General features: G+C 43.0%; 1 protein-coding gene across 1 annotated transcript; it reads left to right on the top strand.

Moving 5' to 3' along the window:
- The first annotated feature begins 5,370 nt into the window (after nt 1-5,370).
- LOC115800775 (S-formylglutathione hydrolase-like) lies at nt 5,371-10,533 on the top strand. Its single transcript, XM_030758284.1, has 8 exons — nt 5,371-5,445; nt 5,569-5,657; nt 8,460-8,558; nt 8,782-8,906; nt 8,995-9,114; nt 9,524-9,622; nt 9,767-9,934; nt 10,121-10,533. Exons 1-8 carry the CDS (start codon nt 5,378-5,380, stop codon nt 10,217-10,219), a joined length of 867 nt encoding a protein of 288 aa, XP_030614144.1. The 5' UTR covers nt 5,371-5,377; the 3' UTR covers nt 10,220-10,533.
- The last annotated feature ends 2,425 nt before the right edge of the window (nt 10,534-12,958 follow it).

Here is a 12,958-nt window from a genome sequence, read left to right as displayed (position 1 = left end):
AGTCTCTCCTCATGCTCTTCCAACGTTCTGCCAAATACAATCAGGTCATCAAGGTAGACGAGGACCTCAAGCAGATTCATGTCACCCACCGCCTTCTCCATCAAACGTTGGAAGGTGGCTGGGGCTCCGGTTATCCCTTGTGGCATCCGCTCAAACTGGAAGAACCCCAGTGGGCAGATGAATGCCGTCTTTTCCTTGTCTTCCTCAGCCATTGCTATTTGGTAATAGCCACTCCTTAGATCAAGTACAGAGAACCATTTGCTCCCGTTCATTGAGTCCAGCACATCATCTATGCAAGGTGTTGTGTACTGATCGGGGATGGTTCGGCTGTTCAACAACCGGTAGTCGATACACATCCGTATGGCTCCATTCTTTTTGCGAACAATCACGATCGGAGATGCATAAGGGCTACGGGACTCTTTGATGATGCCAGCACGCAGCAGTTCTCGGAGGTGCTTTCTCACATCTTCTATGTCAGCTGGAGCTAGGCGACGTGAGCGCTCCCTGAACGGCCGTGGATCTGACATCCGGATCGTGTGCTCTACTCCCTTTGCTAGTCCAACATCAAGCTCATTTAGAGAGAACACCTGGGACCTTGTCGATAACTTTTGCCGGAGTCTCTCCTTCCACTCCTCCGACACAGGTGAGTCTCCGAAGTTGATCAGATCAGCGTCAAACTCTGTGGCAGCTGACTTGGAAGGAGTGAGAGAAGTGACTTCATCTGTCAGATACATATGTCCAATGACGGTTCCCACGGGTAGGACGGTCTCAGTCAAGGACTCATTCCGAACCCAGATCCTAAAATGGTTAATGTTCACTTCCTCGCTAGGCACTACCATAGGCTGAAGTAGTACACCGCCTGGGAGTGGCGCTTCAGGAGAGGCGTCAACCATCAGGATTTCATGGTCGATGTGGTGCTTGTACTCGACTTTGCAGACTGCTCTGCAGTCTCCACCAGGGGGCAGAGTCAGTGGGCCAGGGCCTTGCCATGTCACACAGCCAACATCATCCTCCACTTCAAGGGCTGTCGCCATACCAGGAAGTATTAGCTCTGTGTCTTTACAAGATACTTGTATGCCCAATGTCTGGGTGATGTCAATGCCATTGTCCCTGCATTGCTGCACAAGACGTCTGATGTGACTGGCATTGGTCCCCACAATAACAGGAGTCTGATCTGCAGTTCGAGGCTGGGGGCAAATAAGAGCAAGAACTGTAACAGTCTGGTCGGCTCCAGAAATTTTTGCTGGATATTCGAAATCAACCACCACATACCCACGGTAAGGATAGCTGAGTGTTGATTCACTTAGCCCCCACAGGGCTAGACCAGATACTGGGTGAATTGGGACATCAGACAGGTGAGTTTGATACCAAGACTCAAAGATGATGGTGACTTGAGAGCCACTATCTAGCAAGGCATCACAGGAATTTCCATTTACTTTTACAGGCACTATACTGGGTGGGCCAATCAGACCTTCAGGAATGTCCACCTGCTGTAGTGTGGTAACAGCACTTTTCTTTGCCCCACAGTTAACTTCACTAATGGGGATGTCGCCTTTCCCTTTTGTCACCTTTAAAGCATGGATTAGCTTTTTGATGACCTTGGCCTGATTTTCAGGGTTTCGACACTTTGTAGCAAAATGTCCATTTTCTCCACAGCGATAGCAGAAATTATCCTCTGACCTTTTCGACTGTGTTTTCTGAGCATGTGTAGCAGGTCCAGAAATCTCCATGGCTGAAACTAAAGCAGGATGTTCTGACTTCTTGTTGTTAGCTTTCTGTTTCAATCGTCTCACTTGTTTTTTTAAGGCATTCAGCTCCGCATTGGGCCTGTTCTCTGGACCAAAAGATGTACTTACAGGTGTAGCCTCTGTGTACTCATCTCTGACGTGAACTGGTTTGGTTGCTACTGATGCAAACATTGACTTAAGTTCTTTGATTTCAGCCTTTAATTTCTGAATCTCAGTTTGCTTTGTGTCCACTTCAAGATTAGCCTGTACTTGGTGTACTGAGGTGCTGAGCTTCTTTCTGGATGCTTCGTACTCCTCTTCAGTGCGAATCTCAGTCAGAAGCTGCAGAAAGTTTGGTGGTGCTTTTTTCCTTTCTCTCAATCGCAGCTGGATCAGCATTAAGTCTGAGGCAATAGCACCCCTTAGCAGTTGCTCAAGTCTTGCTTTATCCATGTCGCTAGCAGGGAGGCCTCCTTTTTGAATCACCTTAGCTAGTAGCCGCTCTAAACGTTTGAGGAAATCTGATAATTTCTCTCCTTGTTGCTGTTGCATCAATCGGAAGGCAAAATAGAGATCATCCCCAGACTCCGCACTTCCAAACGCACTTTCAAGGGCATCCAAACACTCTTTTGGGGTGGCATCGGGGTTGGCATGCCGCACTGCTTTTATGATTTCTAGCGCGGGCCCTTTTAGGCTTCCCATCAGCCTGCGTCTTTTCTCCCTGTCAGAGCACTCGGACTCCTCCACCATAATCCATGCTTGCTCTAGCCAATGGTCAAACGGTTCCTCACCTGGCGGGGTTGGCAGAGCTCCTGAGAACATGCGTAGTCGGCAATAGCTCCCACCATCAGCTGGTTTTGTGGTCTTCTCCAACAAATCACCAACAACACGAAGGATAGATTCAGTGGCGCTTGTGGGCGGGGATGCACTAGGGAATAAGGATTTTAGGTCCTCCATTGTTTTTCCTTCAGCCTGCAGCAAGCCCTTTAGTTTACTATTAAACGTATCAGCAGCTGCCTCCACTTCTCTTATGATGATAATAGGCCATGCCTCTCCACCATCACTAGGGACCACTTCAGGAGGAACACTCCCTTCCTTAATAGTCTCTCTACTCTCGCACAAGACCATCCGACAATTTAGTCTAGCACAAAAGTTCCTCCCACGGACACGCACCCGTCCAAGTGACTTGATAGTTTGAAGGGTTTCTTCAATGACACTGATCTCCACTTCTTCTGGGACGAAGGTCATCAGCGCATGAGTCTCATCGACACCCTCACCACGGCACCAGCTCTTTAGCTCTGACACTAATTCAGTTTTATCCATTTTATAAATATCTGTAAGTGAGCTTTGCAATTTAGCTTAGACTTAGTTTAGCTGAGAAATCCAAGACTTATCCCAGCGGTGCCTCCATTTTATGTAGCGCTCCCCGTAAATAGAAATATTAATAGGGGTAGGGCTTTTGGGTTCTTATGCTATATTCACTATGTTTTAACCCTGATTAAGTCAGTGTCAATTTAAGCCTTGGATTTAGGTTACACAGTACCAATAAAACATTTCGAAACACACTTTTTAAAACTCACCTTTAAGGGTTTCTGTCTCTCCAAGAGTTTTAATCAAAAAACCTGTAAACACACTTTTCAGATGAAATGGTTTCTATTTATCTATAAGCTATAAACAAACACACGGCACTCAAGTTTTAAGAAACAATATGAACAGATTTACTTAAAACTATTAGTTTTGATCAAAAGATAGAAAAAACAAATACAATTACATTAAACGGTCTTCAACATTTAACTGACTCGAACCCCTTTGTATAAAGTCACAACCAATATCATATGTGGGCCCACATACACACACACACACACCTAAAGCCGGCAAACTCAAAATTACTTAAAACCAAATAAAACGTTGCAGGCCTGGTTCGTGGCTAGTGTACGTGGAGGCCCAAAACACAATGGCCGTTTCACTCGTTAATGAGCCAAAATAAATGAGTGGTACCTTAGTATTTTGGTTGCTGGTCTGTAATCCAACAGTCAGGTAATTGCTCTGAAGCAGATCCTTCTCACCTCACCGGCACAGCAGAGTCCACCGTCTCCTCGCTCACCTCGCTTCCAGAACAGGTACAGATGAGGCTCTGTCAATCCTCGAGCAGGGTATTTACTCCGTTCCCGGGCTGAAAACAGTCTTTCCCCTCTCGCACAGTTCAACTGGGTTAGTCCAACTATATGCAAACAGTCTGTACACTTGTAGTGTGCTGACTCACTGCTATCAAGCTCGTTAGCTTAGCCGTAGCACACGCGCTAACGCTCGGGCTAACATTAGCATACGGGCCACAGTCATACACAGTCTTTGACAGAAGAATTGGCCATCCCTCTCGTCCTCGCAACAGGAAGAACTTGTGCTCTAACGACAGATTGTCGAGCAGACAGTCCCACAAGAAACACAAGAATCCCCGCTTCTGTGTACTTAGCCTTAAAACTCGCTTCCGTCCTGTTCCGACACACTCCTTCTTAGCTCCTCTCCTTCTCTCTCCCTCTCTTACTCTTGACACTCCCTCTGCCCTCTCTTACTCACGCATTAACCCCATAAATGCTGGTTCAAACAGTTCTTTGTTACACTTCACATTTTTAAAAGATAACCAAACAAACAAATTACAGTATTAAATGTATTTAAACCTTTCATTACATAAATAACAGTTTTTAACTGAAACATTTAATATTAACTGGATTTGAACAATCGCTTTTAAACCAAACCAAACACATTTTCTAACCGGGTTACATCTGTCTCCTATAGGCCTTTTGAGCTTAAAATTAAAACCACAGCAGCTACAAACTGTATGACTACAGCGACAGAGCTCGCATCAAAAATCAGGTCTTCAGTCCAGCGAAGAACTTTTCCTTATTATCATACACTTATACTGTGCACTTTTTCAGCAACCCACATAGTAAATCACATCAATGTAATAACCACAATTCAGAGAAATCACTTTGTTAACCTGTAGAGCTGGTACACCACTTAACCTGGTCCACTATCTCAGCTGACTCACCCGAGCGAGGCTTCAGTCCGAACGGCGGGCTGGAGAAGGATGGAGGTCCGCTCACTGGAGATCTGTCAAGCAAAGTTATTTTGCATCCAACAGCCAGACAAAATTCTGAACTGCAGCATTTAAGTCTGCTTGACTTTGAGCTAATGAAACAGATGAGGTTAATGATGGTTACTGTGCTGTTTGACCACCAGCTAAAAACAGCTGCGGAGTGTTTAGTAAAATCAAGACGGGCCATGTTATTTAGTCATATTGTCACATTATGACACGTGTGCACGAAGTTCAGTTCGTGCTTCAGCTTTACCATCATCACCTTTTATGAGATAGTGATATTTCCTGTGTGTATCCGTTTTGCACACAGTGTACTGTTGATTTCTTATTCATATGATAGCATTTTGCAGTTGTTGCTCTTTAAAAGTGTGCTTAGTGCCAGAAACATCCATATGTGCCTTTCATAATGCAGTGCTTCACCTTCACCCTTGATGTAACAGATGTGTACATCGCTGTTATGTAACACCGTCTCACAGATGTACTCATGTACTCGTAGTTGGAGTAGGAACAGGCGGCGTTTGGGTTCACTCTGCTGTTGTGTGTATGCAGGTCAAAGATGTCCCTCACACCAGTGTCCTCCAACAAGTGCGCCGGCGGCTTCCAGAAGGTTTTTGAACATGAAAGGTGCGACGCATCTTCATCGCTGCTTTGGCCTCACCTTCTGTGCAGGCAGTGACTTTCTCACATGTGAATGTGTATAAATGTGATGGACAAGTACACTGATGTGTTTGTGTTTCCTCTGTGCAGCACCGAGCTGCAGTGCAAGATGAAGTTTGCGATCTATCTGCCTCCAAAGGCTGAGACCGACAAGTGTCCCGTCATGTACTGGCTCTCTGGTGAGTCTCTGTTTAACTCGACCCGTTAGATTAAGGTTAGTTTGGAGTGTTTTCTGTCTTTAACGTTTTGTTTAAACAACTACATGGTCAGAATAGATGCTCACTGTAGGTTAATGGCAAATCAGAGTAATGAATACATTATCATAGTAGCTTTAGGGATTAAAATAAGTTGAAATATCTTTGTAAATTGTGAAAATAACAGGGTTTCCACGGGGTAGTAAAAGGTAGTAAATGAAATGAGGTCAAATTAAGGCTAGTAAAAGGTAGTAAAGAGAATTTGACTTGGTAGTAAATTTTTCATCACCCCTTCAATATATTTTGACTTTTCCATTGATGCAAACTTTTGTTTTAAGTTCGTTTAACTATAAGATCTGTATAGAAATATAACTACTCAGCAGGACCTGAGCTGACGTTGTTGACGAGCGGTTCCACTGTCCGATCTGCTGTGCGCATGCGCGGAGTCATTTTGCGCCTCGTCATGGGCATTCGAACCCTCTGGAGTGCACGGACGCGCTGGCGCGTAAAAATGACATCGCCGATTTTAGATGACGTAGCATCGGGATGCTGCTGCCATGAATCGAAAGTGTAGACTTCAAACTATGTGCCACTTTTTAAATTACGTTGATAGACCAAGTAGAACCAGAGTTATGCCCAGTAATTTACGTCATGCTTTTTCCTGTATATTGTCCTCACCTTCGATGCGCGTTTTGTGCAGAAATAAACGGCGAAAATGTGAGTTTCGCTAACAGGAAGTGCTCGCTAAAAAAAAAAAAAAAAAATTCCCCTACAACCCCTTTCCTATTGGTGGAAAAATCAACCAATCAGAAAATTATGCGGTAACACGATGCATTTGGGTGCATTTGACTGCTGAGGAGCAGATGAAAAAGTGGTAAAAGAGACATTCCTGGCAAGTTTTGCCTGTGATGGGCCTCTCAGTCTTGTGGAGGACAGAAACTGTTTTTTGAGGCGGCATAAATAATTTGTGTAGCATCTTAATGTGAGTCCTGATTGCTCTTCAAATAGTTGTACACAAAAACACCTGAGGCCTTTCCTGCATTTTAATGTGAATAGTTGTATTTAACTTTATTATTTACTATATTTTTACACAAGTTTTGCAATTTACAACTTATATTTGCATTGTAATTGTAAAAATAATTCATTAATCATGTTTCTGATTTTTACAGTAAAAAAAAAAAGAACCTTTTTTCTACTCTGATTTTATGTTTTTATGTGATTGTAAGTCCAATGTCTTAATACAGTATGTCAAAATGAAAGAATAACTATACAGTCACACACATGAGGTCGTGCTGAAAAAAAAATTATACCAAACAAGGCAAGGTAAACAGATTCTAAGGTCAACTATGAAGCTAAACCAAAAATAGTCAAAAATGGCCAAATATACCCCGGACCCCAGAGGGTTAAGCCGATCATGGGGAATGATCGAGAGGCGTTTTGTAAAGTGTGCAGAAAAAAATAAATTTGACCTGAAACGGTGTGTCAAATCACACCGAGCATCCACCATTCACCAGCAGCGGATTTGCGCGTGGGGAGCACATCCCTATTTTGTTTTTTGGTGCTACACAAAGCGCCGCAACTGCAACCTCAAGGTCAGCGATGAGCACAAGTATTGCCGTCACACCTCAGCAGCAAACCAGTATTTCAAGATTTTATTGGGAAATAAATAATCGGCTTGTGAAACTTGAATTTCATTGCATTTTGTTTATATTCTTAAAAAAACAAATTTAGATTGATAGATTCAACTCATTGTCATTGTGCGCACAAGGCTCACAACGCATCTGTGGTCATGCAGCCAGAGACCAGCACTACCATTAGGCATTGTGGTTTACAGTAAGTGTCTTGCCCAAGGACACATCGCAACACAGGGACAGGGACTCAAACCGGCAACCCAGCGGCTGCAAGACGGGCGCCTACCCACTGTGCCACTTTTTGAAATGTGTTTGGAATATTAATGTGTATGAGGTCTTAGTCAAGACAAAGTCACAGTTACACCTTCGAGTAAGTGGAATAAAGTTTTGTCTTTGGTGAGAGATGGGCGATCATCTTACATGGCTTAGTGCTGTGAATCCACCGCTGCCCCAAAAAAGGCTGCTGCTCGATTTCGTCCTGGTAGTAAAAATATTTTAGAGGTAGTAAAAAAAGGTAGTAAAAGGTAGTAAATTTAACTCTAGGATTCCTGTATAAACCCTGAATAAGTAAAGAAAAAGTTTGCCAGGAACATACCAATGAAGCGTCAGTCACACCAGAGTAAAAATAGGAGGGAAAATCAGTAACTTCCAGGTAAACGCACTGAATCCTTCTGCTGTTGTTGGCCGATTGGTTGCTCAGAGATCGAATGTGCAGCACTTGCAACCATTTCAAAGGCAGCAAGAGCACACGGATCCAGTGCATTTACCTGGAAGTTACTGATTTTCCCTCCTATTTTTACTCTGGTGCGACTGACGCTTCATTAGTATGTTCCTGGCAAACTTTTTCTTTACTTATTTTCACAATTTACATAGATATTTCAACTTATTTTAATCCCATGGCTCAAACATCCAGGCTCGCCCTCTAAATGACACTAATATGAATATTAACTTATACAAACCTTAAATGTTGAATTGTGTGAAAAATATAACAATATTGACTTTCTTAAACCACGGTTGTCACCATTAAGTGTTAAGTCAAACGGACACATTGGCACATCGCTCGATCCAGAGGATGATGTCATCATCTTACAGTACGATATAATGCCTGTGCAGAGGAGCGGTGATGTTGTGATCAGCTTTCATGGTCTCTCCGCAGGCCTGACGTGCACGGAGCAGAACTTCATCACCAAAGCCGGCAGTCAGCTCGTCGCCGCGGAGCACGGCATCATCATCGTAGCTCCGGACACCAGCCCACGTACGAACCCCCTCTGACCCAAAGCACCTTAACATGAGTGCACTTTCTCTTTGTGCTGATGTTGATTCCCACGCTTTGTTTTGTAGCCTTGGTTCTGCTCAATGAAATTTTTGCGGAGTATAAAGGCTACAGTTTGTTCAGTGGGGTCTCTTCAGCGTTCTTCGAGCATTTGTGTTGATCTTTTTTCTGAGATGTGCATCGGCCATCTCTCGTCCTTCCTTAGGTGGATGCAACATTGAAGGGGAGGATGAGAGCTGGGATTTCGGGACTGGTGCTGGTTTCTATGTCAACGCCACCCAGGACCCGTGGAAGACCAACTACCGCATGTACGCCTATGTCACAGAGGAGGTGTGATGGATTTAAGTCTTCACTGCAAAAGCCTGCAAAATTACTTAAAGCCACTCAGTGTTTTAAATGATCTTCTTGCCTCTGTCAGCTCCCTAAACTGATCAACGCTAACTTCCCCACCGACCCAGAGAGGATGTCCATCTCCGGCCACTCCATGGGCGGCCATGGGGCGCTCATCTGTGCTCTGAAGAACCCTGGGAAATACAAGGTACTGTGTGTTTCACTTGTACAAGAGGACAGTTAGTTAATCTATATATTCTGTAACAGACATCAGTTTTCATTTTCCCAAAGATCAGTCAAGGTCTACCGTATGCATTTCTGCCTCATTATGCAAATGAGGAGGGCTGCCTTCTTGCTCCATCTCCTCTACTATTGGTCAATAAACAGGAAGGGCTGCCTTCTCCAAGAACCTCTTTAAAAATCCGACAATCATGAAACTCCATTTTTTTTTTTAAATCACATTTGTTTCACTTTGTCTCCGGGAACCTCTGTGTAAACATTTTAATGCCACAGATCATCACCTGCAGGCTCGCCTCGCCTCTCTCTTCACTTCCCATTGGTAGAAACATTTGTGAATGACTGAACGGTGCTGATGGATTCTGATGTGTCTCCTGCAGGCTGTGTCTGCATTCGCTCCCATCTGTAACCCGATGCAGTGTCCCTGGGGACAGAAAGCTTTCTCGGGATATCTGGGCTCTGATAGGTCCACATGGGAGGTAAGAACACTGCAGATTGTGGCCTATGAAAACATTACCCCCACACTGCTGGATGAAAATCTCGGAGGATGAGAATTCAGCCACCTGAGGAGAAGGAAAGGGCAGTTACGGTCATCACACTAATTCTCCAACTCTTTCTTTCAGGCGTACGATGCTACTGTGTTGGCGGCTTCGTATTCTGGCCCTCAGCTCGACGTCCTCATCGATCAAGGCCGAGACGACCAATTCCTGTCAGCCAGCCAGCTTCTCCCCGACAACCTGATTGCCGTCTGCTCCGAGAAGAAAATCCCCGTCGTCTTCAGGCTGCAGCCGGTCCGTTCCTTAATACAGCAGCTTGTCATTGTAACCTTTTTATTTGAGAGAAGTTTGATTGGTTTATCATTTCTGATCGTCTTGTATTTATGCAGCTATTTAGTGTTATTCAAAGACAGTTTAAAAGAAGTAATGCACATCAAACTTCTACAGCTTGAGTTAAAACGAGGTGTTTGTCTCGTGCAGGGCTATGACCACAGCTACTTCTTCATCTACTCCTTCATGAACGCCCACATCAAGCACCACGCCAAGTACCTGAACGCCGCAACTGCCACCACAGTTTGACCCGTCAGTCCGGTCCACTCTGACCCTGCTGCTCTGCTGCCATCACTCACCTCTTCTGTCTCATTTCTCTTCTGACCTCCTGCAGCACTGAGCGTGTTCAGTACCCGTTTCTCAGAAACCCAACTCTGTAACCAAGCATGTCAGGTCACTGACGTTTCATCCCACTTGGAAGCCTTTGTGCCTTCACTCTAAAAAGCACTTACCTGAAGTCTGAGATGAGAAGAGAAACTTCTGTTTTTAGTATTTTGGGGGGAGCTGTGGTTACAGCAACAATGTCTCTAAGATCAGGAAACGTTCCTGTGACTGCCAGCATGTGGGTTTCTTCAGGCTCTGAGTCGGGGCAGAGGTCTGTCAGTTTTTCATCAGAATTAAAACCAAAACTTGATCAGATCCATTTTGGTGTTTTGTCCTCATTGAATTCCCGTTGGATGTTTTACAGCTTATTCAGTCAGAGAGGATCTGCAGTGTAGTCACAATTACGCTGCAACTTCAGCACAAAGCAGCATTTTAGGAATTTACACATTTTTGCCTGGTGGGGTATCATCATCATCATCATCATCATCATCATCAGGCAGGCAAATCAGGAAGGAGACCATACAGGCTGCTCTTACTGAGAGCTACAGTCGCTGACACTTTGTAATATAAGATCTGTATAATCACTGTTTGGTCATGTGTACTTCATGCCAGTGCAGGTAATACAACATTGTGCTTCAGCATTCATGCATGATGTTTGCTTCTGGTGATTCGGGTGTTTCAGGGCAGGGATTTTTAACACTGATGAGCATTTGTGGCTGTGACACCTAAAAATGTGGCTTTTGAAGTGATTGTAAAGGTTACTTAGTTTTGCCACTAAAAACTTAACTGCTTGGTCATTTCAAGTCCACAAAGCAGCATGGTGTCGGTCACTGCACACAGACTGGTCATATACGTCACCTCCCATAAGAACCTTCATCGTTTCTCACCTCAAACATTTCTTCAGTGTTCTTTTGTCATGAAGACCGTGCTGCACGTTTGAGGTAAAACATCACACAGCTGATATACTAATAAGCTCTTTATTTTATGACCACCCAGCAAAAATGGCATCAAAAAGGTGTTTCACTCACAAACAGCCAGGCCTTTTGGGACGGATAAAATAAGAATTTTGCCGGATGTGTGCTTCATGTTATTTCCATGGCATATAAAGCTAACAAGTTATCGAGTTAAGTATAATATTAGCCAGAAACCCCTATGGTCATACAGGAATGTCCGACTACAGTTCTTACCATAATAATGCCAATCACAGAAAGTGACAGTGTTTTTAAAACTACAGTCAGGTGCAAACTCTCGGATGTGTAAGGAAGCACATTTTACTGCACAACTATATTTACTAGTTAAACATAAATGCTTATAATACAAGGATATATTATAATGAGTGTTATTGGACCCAGCAATATCTCTTATGAAGTATTCTGTTGGCTTTCAAGGTAAGAAAATGCTTTGGTCAAATTCTTGTTTGTTGTTCATTGTTTATTCTCTCTGCAAAAGAGAAAAACTCAAAATAAAAGTGCATACAGGGAGAGTGTGAAACCACGCCATTAGGTACAAACTACAAAGGATGAGCAATCTTTTTTTTCTTCTTCATATTTTTAGTTTTTGGAGCCGTAAATATATCAAGTGAACATGCAGTTGAGCCGCAGAAGAGAGATGGACTGATCTGCTGATTAAAAATATTGCTACAACTGCCGCATGTAATTGATTCATTCATCAAAACCTTTACTCATTGATGGCAGATTGCTTTGGGTGGGGCTGTTGTGAGGCTTTGCCTTTTGAGTATGTTTTTGAGATGTCATGTGACCAAGTTTCACATAGGCATCAGCCTTTCAGTGTGTCACCGATAAGCGGCTCCAACCAGCTTTTGAATTCAGGGTTTGATTCCCGCTCCTTTCTGAGTTTAGACTGTGACATGCTGAGCTAGCTGCACGCTTAGCTGCAGAGTGATCGGTGCTTTCACAGGCAGTATATGTACTATTCCCCACAGACTCGAGTGTTTTTAATCTAGCTTTTCCCTGACACCTAGTGGAGACTGAGAGAACACGTGTTATATGATGAATATGTTTGAAAAGGAAAAAGAATTAACTAAGGTTGGAGTGTTAAAAATTGCAATTTCAAAACTATTTTTGTGGGGGCACTCAATGGGATCATTAAAATACTGTGATAAACAGCTATAAATAAAATGTTTATTACTACATTCACGAAGCAATGAGGCTACACACAAAAACACAAGTTAGTTCTTCCTGTACCTGCTGTGCTGCTGTACATACTGACAGAAACCTCTTTTGTTTAGTTTTCATTTATTTAAGGATATGAGGAGGACAAAGATAAATTAACAATTTAATAAAGGTAACAATTTAATAAAGTTAACAAGTTCATAAAGGTAACAAATTAACAATGCTAACAAATTAATAAAGATAAGGAATAAAGATAAGAAGTTAATAAAGGTAACAAATTAATAAGATAATGAATAAAGAAAGAAGTTAATAAGGTAACAAATTAATAAAGATAAGAAGTTAATAATACTAACAAATGAATAAAGATAACGAATAAAGATAAGAAGTTAATAAAGATAAGAAGTTAATTGTGCTAACAAATGAATAAAGATTAAAAAAAAAGTTCAGTTACGCTAAATTATAAATTCATTAAAGTCTCCAGTAGCATGAACAGTGGACTGCTGAGGCTCTGTAGCAAAGCACAGGGACTGAT

This window comes from Archocentrus centrarchus, chromosome 21, assembly GCF_007364275.1.
Source record: "Archocentrus centrarchus isolate MPI-CPG fArcCen1 chromosome 21, fArcCen1, whole genome shotgun sequence".
Lineage (NCBI taxonomy): Eukaryota > Metazoa > Chordata > Actinopteri > Cichliformes > Cichlidae > Archocentrus > Archocentrus centrarchus.
Note: the sequence above shows the minus strand (reverse complement) of the source record. Positions and strands in the feature narration are given on the sequence as shown.